Source organism: Pecten maximus, chromosome 12 (assembly GCF_902652985.1).
Source record: "Pecten maximus chromosome 12, xPecMax1.1, whole genome shotgun sequence".
NCBI classification, from domain to species: Eukaryota; Metazoa; Mollusca; class Bivalvia; order Pectinida; family Pectinidae; genus Pecten; species Pecten maximus.
The window spans coordinates 16,167,554-16,186,220 of record NC_047026.1 but is presented as its reverse complement, the minus strand read 5'-3'; the positions used below and the strand labels follow the sequence as shown (position 1 = coordinate 16,186,220).

Genomic DNA, 18,667 nt, shown 5'->3' with positions numbered 1-18,667 from the left:
GACAACACGACCTAATTATTAATTCAGCGTAGTCACATCCGATGAGGTAATGAACCTGTTATGTCTCATTTCCGGTTAAATGAGTTGTCAGATTTAGTTTCGCATTCGAATGACAAATCGTTGTACACATCTTTTAGCTCACCTGCCAGGCAAGTTAACTTATGCTCTTGGGCGGCATCTGTCGTCAGTCAACCTTCCGTTAGAAATTTTCTTCTCGATAACCAAGAGGTCAAGAGACATCAATTATTAGGCCAATAGTGGCATGCTGGATGAAGAGCTATCGAATTTGTTAAAAAGAATGACCTTGACCTACTTTCAAGGCAAATGTGCTAAAACTTTAAACGAGATCTTCACAATAACCAAGAGACCTGGTAGATGGCCTGTAGCCTGCTGTCGTGAAGGGCTACTATAAGTTTGTTCAAGTCAATGACATTGACATACTTCCAATTAAAAAAGGTCACAGGGGTCAAATATGCTTTATTAGTTTACGCGACTTCTCAATAACCATGAGATCCAGATACCTAATATTGGGACTGTGGCATGCTGTGATAAAGGACTACACATTTTTCTTCAAACGAATGACCTTGATAATTTCTAAGAGAAAAGAGTTCGTCAATAAAAGTAGATTTCCTCAGGGATTGTATACAGTAAATTGAATTATAAGGATTAACTTGAATGTGCCTGTTTAGGTTATGGAGCGGAAAACCGCTTCCATTTTGTGTGTTATACGCCAAAATATACGAGGGCCGATTGATAAGTTGTGAGCCTCGTATTGAAGGAGGTACTTAACGATGTTCTTTTTAAGTTCTACTATTCTCTGACTATATAGGGCCGTGTACCCAAGGACTGGCCCCATTTAGTTTGTATACTGTCGACGAGGTGGCACTCTAACGTTAGCAAGACAAGCGGATTTTGCCAAATGGACAAAATCGGTTAATAGGGTTAGAGTCGGGGTGAAAGAGGGTTGCCATTGCCATGGCTGCCATTCACGATTGTGGCTTTAAATTGATTGAGCATCCGCCTTATTCACCTGACCTCGCTCCATCAGACTTTCATCTATTTCCAAAACTGAAAACAGCTATTTCAGGCAAACCTAATACTAACCCTAACTTGCAGTGGATGGCTTTCTGAACAGCCAAGAAAAGAAGTTCTGTAAAAGTGACATTGTGGCCCCTAAACACCGCTGGCGAAATTGCATGGATACTGAAGGGGAATATGTTGAAAAATAATACAATATGTCCGACATTCAAATCCTTCAATATGACGCCACACGATTTTCTTTTCAGATCAAAATCAACATATCGTCTGAGTCGAAATGCTCTTTTCTTATACATGTCTTACATTTCTTGTCGTCAGTCCCGTAAATGTTACGCTTTGCATATACGTAATTCTTATATATTAGAGGTTTTCAAGGTCGGACAAAGGGTTTTTAATGTTGCAATATACTAAACCATCAATACTTGTAGAGGGCGGCACGTGAGAGTTATGTGATAAACGGAATCTTACTATCGTGTCTATATGTTAGATTGAATTCACAAACTCGATCAAAAATTGATAAATCCTATATGACATAGCCATTAACTAGACTGGCCCCCTGTCTCTAGATTACAAAATTATAAATATAATTGAGCTTCATGATTTTGTGGTCCCTAGGATATGTCTGAATATAGAGAGTGGTCAAATCCGGATGAGGTTTGTTATTTGATACTCAGGTCTGGCTGCCTAAGTTTCAAACTAGGGGCAGCTAATCTAGTATCAGAATTCAGCTATAATAATAATAATAATAATAATAATAAAAAACAAAACCCTAGGGTCTGGTGGCCAGTCTAAGCCATTAATATATAAGATCCTCTATATACCATGTAAATATATTACGGAATGGACGTTAAAAATGTTCAGATGTCTGTTGAGATATCCAATCAAATATTATTTTGCTAATTACTGGATCAACATAATGTACAATGCTCCATGAATAAATGACAACTTGGCTTGTCATTATTATATGTAAGACATTTCATAAAGATATAAGATATCTTATGTAATATACAAGTATCATATAATATATATCTAATTTATTGTTTATTTCATGAGATTAATAATTGGTTGTATACTTGATTGCCTTCTTTTGGGACCATAAATTCTTCAGATTCCTATCATAACAGCCAGGGTCATTTAAGGACGTGTCTGGTTTTGGAGGTGGAGGAAAGTCGGAGTACCCGGAGAAAATCCACTCGGCCACCGCGGATTATAGGTCCAACCGTTATTTTTAGGTATTTTTCATCACATATAGTTTTGATATTTTTCATATATATGATTTTTACATTTTGATATAGGAAATTGTGAGACTTTTTACAAAGATTTGTAGCCGATAACAGAGACATATATAGAGAAAAGAAATAAGAAAGAAAGAAAGATCCATGGCGATTTCATGTTATCTCAAATCATGGAAACAAATGTAATTAGATTATGATAATCACATAGATGTACAATAAATGTACAATATACGTTTGCAATGAATTATATATATACATTACTGCCGAAACATAATGTGTACCGAAAAATATATCCAAGAAGACAAAAGGGCCGTTTTCGTTTTTAACAAACGGTTAGATCACTTCGATCGGTATTGTTCGTTTATGAAATAAAGCCGGACCTGGTGATTTTATGTTGTTTTCAGACGAGCCTTGACAAGGACTTCTAATGCCTGTATTAATATTTGCAGGTCCGTCAAGATATATGTTTGAAATATTACATTAAAAACTGACGAACCGGTTTGTCCGCATTATTAAACGAACAGGCCCCTACATGTATGTTTCCCTCTGTAAATTGTTATCACCTTAGTTGGGGAAACTATGGCGCACTGTTTTCCTATTGATTTCATTAATTAAGGTGATATAATCTATTTTCTACATATTGGCGTTACGTATGTCTCTGGTGATATATTATTTCTGTAGTGGTATTGCCAGTTTGTAATATTTAATGACATATATAGGCTAATATGTTTTGATATCTTCATTAATGTGATATCCCAAAAAAAAAAAAAAAGAAAGACAATCAAATCTGTAGTTTTATTCTTTATTAATTTAGATTGTCATTTTCACTAATAATGACTTCATCACTAGGCGGGTATCACATAAGACAAACAAACAAGAGTTGCCTCCCTTCTTCCAAAAAATGGCGCAGGCTTGTAGCCTCTTGTCCCGTTTCCGTGGTTGCCTTGCTGGTGCCGTTATAGGAGACTGTGTCGGATCTGTTTTTGAGGGACTGTGGGCCGATTCAATCGAACTCACGAAAATTCTCAAAGAAGATCAAAAGATTTTTGAAGGTATTGACCATAGATTCTACTAAACTTAAATATCATTGTACGAAGTTAACAGCAAGGAAAACGAAAGTAGAGATAAGTTTAGCCCTAGTTAGTAATTATTTTTAGTAATCCTACATTGTAGATATATCTGTATCGTCTTATTTAGCCATTTAGACTACTTTAAAAGAAAGATACCTGTATCAACACAGTCGGTATATCGATATATCTATATTATTAACCTTCCCAAGAATTTATTAATGGATACATTGTTAGATATACAATGTACAGGTAGGTAGTCTTGGCCTAACAGTTATAGGTCTGACGGTTGTATGATAAATAGAGGATATTAAATGGTTTCCCGTTTAATATAACATATATTTCACGAGTATGACAGAATATCAATATTTTCATGAGTGCGAAGCATGAGTTAAAAATATTAAAATATTCTGTCATATGTGTGAAGTATATATGTTATATTTAACAGGAAACCATGCAGTTTTCTTTTTATTGCATTTCATATAGAGCATCTACTTAAAAACAAAATTGAAAAATCTAAAAATTAAAAGTGACAAAAAGTGCGGGAATCAGTAATGACATCATCTAGCTCTTTGTGACGTTGCTCCACGTCAACTTGACGGCGCCATGACTGAGATGTACGAATGAATTGATATTAACTGTATTGTTTGTAGCGGCAGAAAAAAGAAAAGAAACCAATCAGAATGCTGAGAAGGAGGTTTCAGATGAGAAATTATGGACATATACAGATGATACAGCCATGGCACGAAGTGTTGCGAAGTCGCTGATTGAGAACAATGGATTTAATGCCAATGACATGGCATCCAGGTAAAAACACAGGGGTTTGACACCTTCCTATGACCCAGAATGAAAAATTAACCCCGGGGTCCCACCTCTTCCCCAAAGGATGTTTCTGACCAAATTGGGTTCAAATCCATTCATAACTTTATGACTAGTAGCAATTTAAAGAAATTACCTCTATTTACCCTATTTGACCCGCCCCTCTGGCCCCTTGGGGGTCAGAATCACCATTTATGCAAAATCTGTTCCCTTTCCCCCAAGGATGTTTCTGGCCAAATTAAGTTCAAATCCATTCATTAACTTTATGACTAGTAGGGATTTAAAGGAATTGCCTCAATTTCCCCTATTTGGCCCCGCTCCTCTGACCCCTTGGGACAGGGTCCCACCTCTAGATCACTTATCTTAAATATTAATTTACAGGGTTAATTTTACACATAAGTCGTTCGAACATGGGGGTTACATGACAGTACAATATTTGTAACACTTTTGTGTTTTGCCAGAAAAATGTTTCTGCTTTTATATTCGGGTGATTGATCTTAAAATAGATTTCTTTCATTAATTTAATGTGTTGGAGAAAAATATACATATTATGTGTTGGAGAAAAATATCCATATTAACCTGAAATATTTCATGAGTATGTAAAATTTTAGATTTTCACAGGAATATTTCGAGAATCCCTGGCGTGGATATGGTAGATCAGTAACAACAGTTTTCCAGAAACTACAAGAAACTGAATGTAAAGACCCATTTGGACCAGCGGAGGAACAGTTTGAGGGGAACGGTTCCTATGGAAACGGAGGAGCCATGAGAATAGCTCCTGCTGGTTTATTTGGATATAAAGACAACGACTATCATAAATTACGGGTAAATATATGTGGTTAGCTCTTTCTTATTAAAGTCATGTACACATATTGTGACAGTGTTGGAAATAGGAATTCAACATAAAATATAATCATATTAAGGGAAATGTGTTATGGAAGGGAATGTGATATAAAGGGAATGATGTAAAAGGTCTGTGTGTTAAAGAGAAAAAAAAAATGATATATCAAATGGAATGAAAAAAGGGAATGTGTTATAAGGGGGAATATTTATATTATATAAAATGAAATGGAATGAAAGCAATTGTGTTATAACGAGGGTAAAATATGAAATGGAATTATATAAAGGGAAATGAGTTAAGATGTGGAATGTGATACATAAGGGAATGATATAAAGGGAATGTTATACAGTCAAACTTCGATGTTTCGAAGTTCAAGGGACTAACAGAAAAACTTCGAAACAGCGGGACTTCGAATTATTCATAGTTGACAATAGATCGATGTTTTCTCGATAATGACCATATCTGTTAACGTTATATGTCCTCGGTGTCTTCGTGTTAATCGTCGCCTGTCCGGCTCACATCAAAATGTTTAGTTAATTTACCCCAAACCCAACAAAATAAAAATACTATTCATCAATTATACCTTAGCATTTTTTAATTAAACAAACTATGTATATGTTACAAAGCACTTATATCCCGGATTATAGATAAAACAAAAGTACATTGCACACTTACGTTGACGTTGATCTGCTAAAGGCACATGTGTTTACGTTATGTGCATATACAATACGGAATGCCGATCAGTTGGAGAATGCATGCTTGAATGACAAATAACCGATTTACATGGATATTTATGTATAAGTTTGAAACGTGACACTTTGAATATGAGTGAAGACATCGCTAATTGTTTGTGTTTAAAATTGGTCCACTTGTTTTACTGTTCCGTAAAATTTACTCACCGACCGCTGATTTCAATGGCGGCGGAGACGACTACCGGTATGGTTTACCGGAGTGATTAAATGCCATGGCTTCTAAATATACCATTTATCTATCAATTTAGTCTGATTATTAATTAACCCCATGATCGGGAGTGACAACGCACGCTATCGTTATCCCTATTGTCAGTCAGGGCATTTTTGGGAGGGGTGTGAACTCTTGCCGCGGGGGTCACGACAAACACCTGTCCAGTGGTCAGTACAGGTAAACTTTTTGTTGGAATAATGAGATATCAATTACCTATAATATCATAGCTAACGGGCCATGAAAAAAGTTTGATACATCGAAAACTTCGATTTATAAAAATTCGAATCATACGTAGGTTTGTTAGTAGCGTTATATAGTGAGGAAATTCGGGACCAAGCAAAAAGTTCAATACAGCGAGACATTCGAATCAACGAAGTTCAAATCATCGAGGTTTGACTGTACTTAAGGGGATGATATCAAGGGAAATGTGTAATAAGGGAAATATGATACACAAGGGAATGATATAAAGGAGAATGTGCTATAAAGGGAAATGTGTTATAAAGGGGAATGTGATACATAAGGGAATGATATAAAGTGAAATGTGTTATAAAAGGGAATGATATAAAGGGAAATGTGTTATAAAGGGGAATGATATACATAAGGGAATGATATAAAGGGAAATGTGTTATAAAAAGGAATGCTATACATAAGGGAATGCTATAAAGGGAATGTGTTATAAAGGGGAATGTGATACATAAGGGAATGATATAAAGTGAAATGTGTTATAAAAGGGAATGATATAAAGGGAAATGTGTTATAAAGGGGAATGTGATACATAAGGGAATGATATAAAGTGAAATGTGTTATAAAAGGGAATGATATAAAGGGGAATGTGTTATAAAAAGGAATGCTATACATAAGGGAATGATATTAAGGAAAATGTGTTATAAAAAGGGAATGTGTTATAAAGGGGAATAAAGGGAAATGTGTTATAAAGGGGAATGTGATACATAAGGGAATGATATAAAAGGAAATGTGTTATAAAAAGGAATATGATACAAAATGGAATGATATAAAGGGAAATATATTATAAAGGGGAATGTGTTACAAAGGGGAATGTTATACTTAAGGGGAGGATATTGGGGGAAATGTGTTATAAGGTAAATGTGATACATAAGTGAATGATATAAAGTGAAATGTGGTATAAAGGTAAATGTGTTATAAATGGGAATGCGATACATAAGGGAATGATATAAAGGGAGATGTGATACAAAAGGGAATGATATAAAGGGGAATGTGTAATAAAGGGAAATAAGTTTTGATGGGGAATGTTATACATAAGGGAATCATATAAAGGGAAATGTGTTATAAAAAGAAATGTGATACATAAGGGAATGATATCAAGGGAAACGTGTTAGTTATGGGAATATGATACATAAGGGAATGATATAAAGGGGAATGTGTTATAAAGGGGAATGTTATACATAAGGAAATGATATAAAGGGGAATGTGTTATAAAGGGGAATGTTATACATAAGGGAATGATGTACAGGGACATGTGTTATAAAGGGGAATGCTATACATAAGGGAATGATATACAGGGAAATGTGTTATAAAGGGGAATGCTATACATAAGGAAATGATATAAAAGGGAATGTGTTATAAAGGGGAATGTGTTATAAAGGGGAATGCTATACATAAGGGAATGATATATACAGGGACATGTTTTATAAAGGGGAATGCTATACATAAGGAAATGATATAAAGGGAAATGTGTTATAAAGGGGAATGTGATACATAGGAGAATGATATAAAGGATTATAATATAGAAGGGAATGGAATTTAAGGGGATTGTGAAATTAGCAGGAAAGATGTTTTTGTGAAAGTTAATGTTTGTACATTCATGCATGCTTATGTATATATGATAATTTTCAGATCAAATTGTATTTATCATTAATTTGTAATAGGTGATATGTCATGTACATATTGGAGTTGGAGAATGAATCATTCATATAATGCATGATATTGTATTATAAGTACTATTTATTGATCTATAAGTTGATGATTGTCATTTGTAATTTGAATACTGTATCATTTTTAATTTAATGATTTTATCATCAAGTAAATGCGAAACATTAGATATCGTTCATTTATGTTTTGTTTCTGTTGATGGGGTTAGGACCTTACAAAGAAAACTACCAGCATCACACATTCCCACTACCAGGCAATACAGGGTGCAATCCTTCAGGCTTACGCCGTCGACCTTGCACTTAGAGTTCAAGGTCATGTGGACAGTGATAAATTTCTAGACGATCTCATCAAACAAATGAAAATTATGGAAAAAGAAACAGAGACTTTGACTAGGAAAACCAACGAAACATTAGCTAAGGATCGAGGCGAAGAGAGGTAGTATTTCATTTGCCGAGTATTTACAATACATGGTTAAAAACATGTTTAATTAGGTGATTGGAAAATATATTTAAAATAGACTATTGAATTGAGTAGTGACAAAGTAGGTAATTGGGAAATGTTTCCTTTTCCCCCGTTTTGGGAAATCTCCACCTGGAAGAATTTGGATTTTTTTTTGCAGCAAAAGTATATAATTAGGGAAATGGTGAACATATATTCCTGGATGCTGTGTCCACACATTAAAAAAAAAACCAGCAGATTTAAAGATCTTGGAATTTTTGATGACTTGGAAAAAGTAAATAACATACACATTTGTTATTAAGGTATTCATTCAGACCCAAATATATACATATACATGCACTTATATAGGTAGAACAAACTGATACTTAAGCAGGAGATATGAAGTGAAATATCACTTTTAGGTGCCTATGCTATGCATGACCTACTTGTGGAACTTACACAGGAGGTTGTTGGGTGGCACAATGGTAACACACTTGCTTTTCATCTAGGCAGATAGGGTTCAATTCCCCTATTGGATATTGGACATGAAAAGACATGGGATCGTCTGCCTGACCACATAGGTTTTCCAGGTACACCAGTATCCTCCCACAATAAGAACCCTTGTAGAACCGATCCAGACAAACAAGCATGATTTATACAAGTTGATATAACTTGTTTTGCAATTGTTGTAAAATAACCATAGTTATATTTTTGTATAATGTACCTTTTACATCATTTATGAAGCCGCAATTCTAACTCCAAGTTGATGAAATGAGTGTAAAATATGAACAAGTGATATAGATTTGTATGGGAGACCCTTGAGAAAAATACAAGGTAAATAAGACCAGGTGTTCAGGAAGGTTAAGCATCTTCTGCTTCATCAACAATGTCTAGTGTCCATCACACAGATCTAGGTCAAATCCGGGTTAAGTCTCATTTTCATAATGAGAACTAGGGTGATGATAATGAAACCACAAGGCATGAGATAATATTTTGAGGGTTTATGGTGTTCACACATGTGCCTTGTATCAGCTTCTCTTTAATGTTCTCTCTCAAATCCCTGTTATTTCATATATTCCAGTAATTTAAAGTTTTTGTATTACCAGATCAAAAATGTAACTAAAGGAATTGTCAAACACCTCATATCACCAGTATCTAAATCTGTAAAAAGATTACTGTAACTTTTACAAGGTAACATATGTGTATATGCAAATTGCTTGTAACTTATGTTTTATCTGTTGTTGTTTTTTCAGCAAGAAATGCAACAGAGATTTTGTCCTTGTAAACAGTAAACAAAGTGTAATAATTTGGTGATGCCGCGTCTCACTGAATTGTCTATCAAAAGTAGACTTCATCTCCATGCTTGTATCTAATTAAAAAAGTATGCCAAATCTAGATAAGATGTAGATGTGTTTATGTTTATTGTTAATTTTATTTATGTTTTTGGTAATTTCATGCATGTACTGTCAGAACATGCAAGAATGGCCAGACAATTATCTAGCTATGTCTTGTACCACCATTTTAAAACACTATATTATGATCTTCTGCATATTTATTCAATGTCTGTTAAGAAATGGGAATATTCTTAATATTTCTTAAAATTGTATGGCATTTTTGTTTTGTATTTTATGAATGCATCATTGATTTTTACTTTCCTTTTCTACAGCAGCAATGCATCTGAACACCCATATTGTGATAAATTGGAAAAGATAAGGAAATTTTTAAAACAGGCTGTCCCTCCTACATCAGATGAAATAAATGAAGAATTAGGTAAATATAAATACATTAAACCTACATTTATATCAAAAATAATTCTTGGACTTCTTCCTTGGTATCATAAGATATCCTCCATACTTTGATAGAAGCCTTCTTAGATAGCATACCCCTATAGGAGCCCCCCTAGATAGCATACCCCCATAGGAGCCCCCCTAGATATCATATCCCCATAGGAGCCCCCCTAGATATCATATCCCCATAGGGGGCTCCATAGATATCCTACCCTATGGAAGGCTCCATAGAGAAGGCTTCATAGATAACCTACCCCATGGAAGGCTCCATAGATAACCTACCACATGGAAGGCTCCCTAGATAATCTACCCCATGGAAGGCTCCATAGATATCCTACCCCATGGAAGGCTCCATAGATAACCTACGCCATGGAAGGCTCCATAGATAATCTACCCCATGGAAGGCCCCATAGATATCCTACCCCATGGAAGGCCCCATAGATATCCTACCCCATGGAAGGCTCCATAGATAACCTACCCCATGGAAGGCTCCATAGATAACCTACCCCATGGAAAGCCCCATAGATAACCTACCCCATGGAAGGCTCCATAGATAACCTACCCCATGGAAGGCCCCATAGATATCCTACCCCATGGAAGGCTCCATAGATAACCTTCCCCATTGAAGGCTCCATAGATAACCTAATCAATGGAAGGCTCCATAGATATCCTACCCCATGGAAGGCTCCATAGATATCCTACCCCATGGAAGGCTCCATAGATAACCTACCCCATGGAAGGCTCCATAGATAACCTACGCCATGGAAGGCTCCATAGATAACCCACCCCATGGAAGACTCCATAGATATCCTACCCCATGGAAGGCTCCATAGATATCCTACCCCATGGAAGGCTCCATAGATAACCTACGCCATGGAAGACTCCATAGATAACCTAATCAATGGAAGGCTCCATAGATATCCTACCCCATGGAAGGCTCCATAGATATCCTACCCCATGGAAGGCTCCATAGATAACCTACGCCATGGAAGACTCCATAGATAACCTAATCAATGGAAGGTTGCATAGATTACCTACCCCATGGAAGACTCCATAGATAACCTACCCCATGGAAGGCTCCATAGATTACCTACCCCATGGAAGGCCCCATAGATTACCTACCCCATGGAAGGCTCCATAGATTACCTACCCCATGGAAGGCTCCATAGATAACCTACCCCATGGAAGGCTCCATAGATAACCTACCCCATGGAAGGCTCCATAGATAACCTACCCCATGGAAGGCTCCATAGATAACCTACCCCATGGAAGGCTCCATAGATTACCTACCCCATGGAAGGCCCCATAGATATCCTACCCCATGGAAGGCTCCATAGATAACATACCCCTTGGAAGGCTCCATAGATAACCTACCCAATGGAAGGCTTCATAGATAACCTACCCCATGGAAGGCTCCATAGATATCCTACCCCTTGGAAGGCTCCATAGATAACCTACCCAATGGAAGGCTTCATAGATAACCTACCCCATGGAAGGCTCCATAGATATCCTACCCCTTGAAAGGCTCCATAGATATCCTACCCCATGGAAGGCTCCATAGATAACATACCCCATGGAAGGCTTCATAGATAACCTATCCCATGGAAGGCTCCATAGATAACCTACCCAATGGGAGGCTCCATAGATATCCTACCCCATGGAAGGCTCCATAGATATCCTACCCCATGGAAGGCTCCATAGATAACATACCCCATGGAAGGCTCCATAGATATCCTACCCCTTGGAAGGCTCCATAGATAACCCACCCCTTGGAAGGCTCCATAGATAACCTACCCCATGGAAGGCCCCATAGATATCCTACCCCATGACAGCCTCCTTAGAAAGCACACCTTTATAGGAGTGCCCTAGATATCATACCCCAAAGGAGCCTCTCTAGATATCAAACCCCATAAGAGCCTCCCTAGATATCCTACCCCATAGGAGCCTCCCTAGATATCATACCCCAAAGGAGCCTCCCTAGATATCATACCCCATAGGAGCCTCCCTAGATATCATACCCCATAAGAGCCTCCCTAGATATCATACCCCAAAGGAGCCTCCCTAGATATCATACCCCATAGGAGCCTCCCTAGATATCCTACCCCATAAGAGCCTCCCTAGATATCATATCCCATAGGAGCCTCCCTAGATATCATACCCCATAGGAGCGTCCCTAGATACCATACCCCAAAGGAGCGTCCCTAGATATCATACCCAATAGGAGACTCCCTAGATATCATACCCCATAAGAGCCTCCCTAGTTATCATACCCCAAAGGAGCGTCCCTAGATATCATACCCCATACGAGCCTCCCTAGATATCATACCCCATAGGAGCCTCCCTAGATATCATGCCCATAGGAGCATCCCTAGATATCCTACCCCATAAGAGCCTCCCTAGATATCCTACCCCATAGGAGCCTCCCTAGATATCATACCCCATAAGAGCATCCCTAGATATCATACCCCATAAGAGCCTCCCTAGATATCATACCCCATAGGAGCCTCCCTAGATATCATACCCCATAAGAGCCTCCCTAGATATCATACCCCATAGGAGCATCCCTAGATATCATGCCCATAGGAGCATCCCTAGATATCCTACCCCATAAGAGCCTCCCTAGATATCCTACCCCATAGGAGCCTCCCTAGATATCCTACCCCATAAGAGCCTCCCCAGATATCCTACCCCATAGGAGCCTCCCTAGATATCATACCCCATAAGAGCCTCCCTAGATATCCTACCCCATAGGAGCCTTCCTAGATGTCATGCCCATAGGAGCGCCTTAGATATCATATCCCATAGGAGCCTTCCTAGATGTCATGCCCATAGGAGCCTCCTTAGATATTCTACCCCATAGGAGCCTCCTTAGATATCCTACCCCATAGGAGCCTCCCTAGATATCATACCCCATAGGAGCCTCCCTAGATATTATGCCCATAGGAGCATCCCTAGATATCCTACCCCATAAGAGCCTCCCTAGATATCCTACCCCATAGGAGCCTCCCTAGATATCATACCCCATAAGAGCATCCCTAGATATCATACCCCATAAGAGCCTCCCTAGATATCATACCCCATAGGAGCCTCCCTAGATATCATACCCCATAAGAGCCTCCCTAGATATCATACCCCATAGGAGCATCCCTAGATATCATGCCCATAGGAGCATCCCTAGATATCCTACCCCATAAGAGCCTCCCTAGATATCCTACCCCATAGGAGCCTCCCTAGATATCCTACCCCATAGGAGCCTCCCTAGATATCATACCCCATAAGAGCCTCCCTAGATATCATACCCCATAGGAGCCTTCCTAGATATCCTACCCCATAAGAGCCTCCCCAGATATCCTACCCCATAGGAGCCTCCCTAGATATCATACCCCATAAGAGCCTCCCTAGATATCATACCCCATAGGAGCCTTCCTAGATATCCTACCCCATAGGAGCCTCCCTAGATATCATACCCATAGGAACCTCCCTAGATATCATACCCCATAAGAGCCTCCCTAGATATCATACCCCATAGGAGCCTTCCTAGATATCCTACCCCATAGGAGCCTCCCTAGATATCATACCCATAGGAACCTCCCTAGATATCATACCCCATAAGAGCCTCCCTAGATATCATACCCCATAGGAGCCTTCCTAGATATCCTACCCCATAGGAGCCTTCCTAGATGTCATGCCCATAGGAGCGCCTTAGATATCATATCCCATAGGAGCCTCCATTTCTATATCATTTATTTATAAAAGCTAGTTAAAAGGTGCATCTGTTGAATGATTTGTCAACATTTTAAATATTTGGAAGCTTTACAAAATATCATGTTAATATCTTTTATTCCATTTCTTCATGTTGCATTTGGTTGATAATGACATGCTTTGAGAATAACTATTTCCTCTAAACAATGTCCAATGCTACCTTCTGATGTCTCATGATAAGGAATTATCGTTCTTACAAAATAGATGAGTTTAGTTGTGTATTTAGAGGGATTTATGACATTTCTTCCACTGTCTTCCATCAACCCTATTCTCCTTGTCTAAACTTTCTCCAGATTGTCTATTTTGAAAAATGGTCGTATTTATTACATTAAACTATTCTGTATTGTGACTATTTCTCCCCTTTAGGGACAGAGATATCAGCTTTGGAGTCGGTCCCTGCGGCCATCTTTTCCTTCCTCTATTCAACGAAAGAAATTCCACATTTAGAGGTGAGGGGTTGCATGTAAAATTCTTTGAATTCCCAAAGAGCAAGTTGAGGGAGAAGGGTTGGGGTAGCAATACTTTTATAAGTGTTGAATGTGGCATTGTATAATACATTTATGAACTGTTTGAAACTTTGTTCCAAGTCCCTGTGATTAAAGGGAAACAATATTGGTATGTTTTTTGAAAGATTTTTTCAAAAAGTAAAAACATTTGGCTGTATGGACATGATATATTAAGACATGAATCAGATAGCCCTATTAATAAAGCACTTTCAGAAAATGAAGAAATTGTGTGTTGAAAATTCTTCCTATCTTTTGCGATTTTCACCTCAGTTGTAACAATAACATATGTTTTATGACCTTCAGAACAGGAACCTGTTTGAGAAGACAGTAATGTATGCAATATCTCTTGGAGGGGATTCCGACACGATCGCCACAATGGCTGCCGCCATAGCTGGAGCATGTTATGGCGAAGAACAGCTGCCAGATCATTGGAAGCAATGTTGTGAAGGTGTGGATGATGCTCTGGAGTATGCAGAACAGCTCTACAAAATCTCACAGCTACCAGATAATGACTCACCAGAATAATATTCAAGGTCACAGGATCAAGATTCAAGGTCACAGGAACAAGATTTAAGACCGAAATAGCAAGATTCAAGATCACTGTAACAAGATTCAAAGTCACAGGATCAAGATTTCCCTAACAAGATTTAAGGTTGCAGAAAATGTTCAAAGATAACGACTGAAGTTAAGATGATAAGGAATCAAGGTCACCTGTTTATGAATAAAGGTCACAGGATACTGACAAGGTCATCATTGTATTGTTGTACAACAATTGGAGTATGAGCACTAGGCATGTCATGGAAACTAGACTCCACTTCACCACTCATCGACTTTAACTTTAACTCAGCAATCAGTTCATCAAAGAAACAAAGATCCATTATCATCAGATTATATGTTACAAACAATATCCTGGGTTGTCGGATAATGACCAATGTCCTTTGAAAAGATTTGTTTCAAACCTCGAAGGTCATGACCTTGACCTTTCAGAAATGTGATCTTGTGCATTGAAAAACTGTCCTGTTAAGAATTGACGGATACAAATTTATTTTATAGTATTTATTGTTTGATGGATACATCATATTAATTAAGATATCATATTAAAATGTAACTGGAGCACTTAACCAAAGGAAATCGAAGTACTGAATGTACTGCGGCGCTACAGGTCTAAAACTCAATACTTACCACAAGAACATTATAATGGAATTGTATCCCGAACAGCAATTACCCAATTTTCCATTTTACAGAAATATTAGCTTTAATGACTCCCACAGCTAATTCAACCAGTCAGCTGCTGTTTTAACTGAACCATTTCCTGAAAGAAAATGTATTTTTGAGGTTTTTAGCTATTTTCTTGATTGATTAATGTATGGAATAGGTACTTCCTTTATATACGAGAATAAAGAGTAATATCTTGTCTTAATGACTTTGAAAACAAAAAATATACACTACTACTGAAAGGAGAATGAGGTAGAACTACAGGTGAAAAAAGGCGGGAATTCTCCAGGTGGGGTTTCCACCTCCACTGTAAATATCATGGTAACTGTTTTCGAGTACAGGTGTGCTCTTATATGCCATTAAGCCTAACCAGTAACATCAATTCTCAGGAAGCAAATCTTTCGAGTTTAATGTGATATGAAATTCATGTCATTTGAACTTCAAATGAGCAATCGAGGGGATGGAGTCACTAGTAATAACATAGTTTTCAGTTGTCAGATATGTGATTATGGATATTACATTGGCATTTTAATAAATTATATTTTTGTATATTTATACAAGTTTGTATTTTTTTGTTATTTATACATTTCTGTTGATAAGACAGCCAAGAACCTCCCCAATATTGTTGAATTGATGTGCTCCTTAACAGACATAGGTAAATGGGTAAAGATTTTACCCTAGATGTCAAAGATTTTGAAAAAAATATCATTCAATGCATCTTCAGTACATATCATCAATACACTTACATCATCTCCATTCAATGGAAAAAACATCCTTTTCAATGTATATTCATTACCATCATCATGATCATCCCTTTACTAATTATCCATTGTATTAACTGGATATTCTGTTAATGTCTTTGTTAAATTCCCAACTTATTTAAAATTTAAATTTATTTATATTTAAGTAATGAAAAATACAAAAGCCATATCTATAAAGCTATATATAAACAATACTTTGTTTACTTTGTTTACTTGCGTTCAAATAAATTGGGAAGCAATGTCGGGTTTATGATTTTTTCAAATCGCACTTCGGCTGTGGTCTGTGGTTCATCCATCCCTCTTTAAATAATTCTTGTTATCGCTATTTCTCTGAAAGTACTGAAGGGATCATTCACAAATTTCATATTGAAGTTCCTCCTGGTCACTAGTTTTGCATATTGCATTTTGGAACCAATCGGAAATCAACATGGCCGACAGGCTGCCATCTTGGATATTTACAATTGAAGTTAATTATCGCTAATTCTCAGAAAGTATTGAAGGAATTTTTCTCAAATTTCATATGTAGGAATCCCATGGTCAATAGTTGTGCATGTTACATTTTGCGACCGATCAGAAAATAACATGGCCGACAGGCGGCCATCTTGGATTTCGACAATGGAAGTTATCGTTATTTCTCAGAAAGTACTGAAGCGACATTTCTCCTATTTCATATGTATGTTTCCCTTGGTCCCTAGTTGTGTATATTACAGTTTAGAACCGGTCAGAGAACAATATGGCTGACAGACAGCTTGGATTTTGACAAGTGAAGTTTGTTATCGCTATCTCTCAGAAAGTACTGAAGGGATCTTTCTCAAATTTCATATGTAGGTTTCCCTTGGTCCCTTGTTTCTGGCTGCACACTGCATTTCTGGGGCCAATCAGAGAACAAGATCCCCATCTTGTTTTTTATTTGAAGTTTGTTATTTCTAGTTCTTAAATTCCATATGTTGGTTCCCCTTGATCCCTAGTTATGCATATCCCTCTTTGGGTTCAACCTGACAACGACATGGCCAACTGGAAGCCATCTTGAATTTTGACAATTGAAACTTCATTAACATTTGTTTCTTGGGTCTTTCTCATTTGTATGCAGAGGTTCCCATTGGTCTCCAGTTGTGCATGCAAATCTGATTGAAAGAATTTTGTTTTGAAGGAAGAGTGAAAGAAGGGAAGAGAAAAGGTCATACTTTCATTTGACTGATACGGATCATTCAATGGCGGGCGCCGAGATCCCAGAGGATCTCATGTTCGAAAGTATAAAGATTTAAAAATTGTACATTTGTAAAATATTATTTCAAAATTAAGAGTCTGTAAAGAATAACTAACAAAACGAAACGAAAGTGTTAGGAATTGAACACGGTTTGTTCAGTTAGAATGCTTAACCACTCGCCCACGGAAGTAAATTATAATCGGAGACAAATAGGTTTCTTTGTATCTCTTATCTTTGATACATGATCTACTTCTACATGTTCCCTGGTAACAAATTATGAATATCGAAATGTAGAGTGTCGCTAAATCTCTATTAAATGTGTCGCGCATACTTCGCCGAGAGTGTGTTACAAAAAAAAAAAAAAAAAAACAACAATAAAATTCAGACACGGTATAGGAATAAAAAATGGGCAGAAGCACTAGAGTGACATTTGCAGATACCACTTATTTGTTATTCCTGATTCTCTATTTAATAAGGATTAACAGATAAGGATTCAGAAATACAACTGTAAGTGTTAACAAATAATCATTAACAAGCGTACAGCAGCCCTGCATGGATATTTTTAGTTACCACTTATTTTTTATCACTTGACGCGTTTTGTTTTAGCTATCAACTAACAAATAAGTAGTGACAAATTAGTGATAACAAATATGTAGTGACAAATAATAAATAAAAATAAATAATAAATAGTTTACAGACAATTGAACACTTGATGTAAACTTTATTTCGTTTCTTTTGGTAGAGTATATGACAACATTTTAGTAACAACAACAAACAGAAACAGGATATTGAAACAAGCTTGAAAGCTTATACTAGTCCACTTCCTTCAATTGGAATTTACATTATTGAGATGGACAGCAATAAACGAAATCTGAGAAAGAGAGAGAAGGGGGAAAAGAAAGAAGATATGATATTATCCTTAATATTTTTAACTAGAAGGGGAGGGTGTGCAGGGAGGAGGGGTTAGGTGAAATTTAACTACATCAAATCTTTCATGATTATGATTTTCTCTGAGGTAGTAATTTCCAAAGTGATGAAAGTAACGAACATATTATTTAAGAAATCAAAAGCGTTTAGTATCAATGATAAACTTTTGGATACATGTAAACAATTCCTT

General features: G+C 37.1%; 1 protein-coding gene across 2 annotated transcripts; it reads left to right on the top strand.

Moving 5' to 3' along the window:
* The first annotated feature begins 3,163 nt into the window (after nt 1-3,163).
* LOC117339380 (ADP-ribose glycohydrolase ARH3-like) lies at nt 3,164-16,142 on the top strand. Of its 2 annotated transcripts, none has more exons than XM_033900942.1 (7): nt 3,164-3,325; nt 3,994-4,147; nt 4,771-4,984; nt 8,083-8,309; nt 9,982-10,082; nt 14,228-14,310; nt 14,671-16,142. In XM_033900942.1, the coding sequence occupies exons 1-7, from the start codon at nt 3,175-3,177 to the stop codon at nt 14,890-14,892; spliced, it is 1,152 nt and encodes a 383-aa protein (XP_033756833.1). In that variant the 5' UTR covers nt 3,164-3,174; the 3' UTR covers nt 14,893-16,142. The 2 variants fall into 2 exon arrangements, with proteins under 2 accessions (XP_033756833.1, XP_033756832.1); XM_033900941.1 differs by having other exon boundaries at nt 9,979-10,082.
* Nucleotides 16,143-18,667: the final 2,525 nt, after the last annotated feature.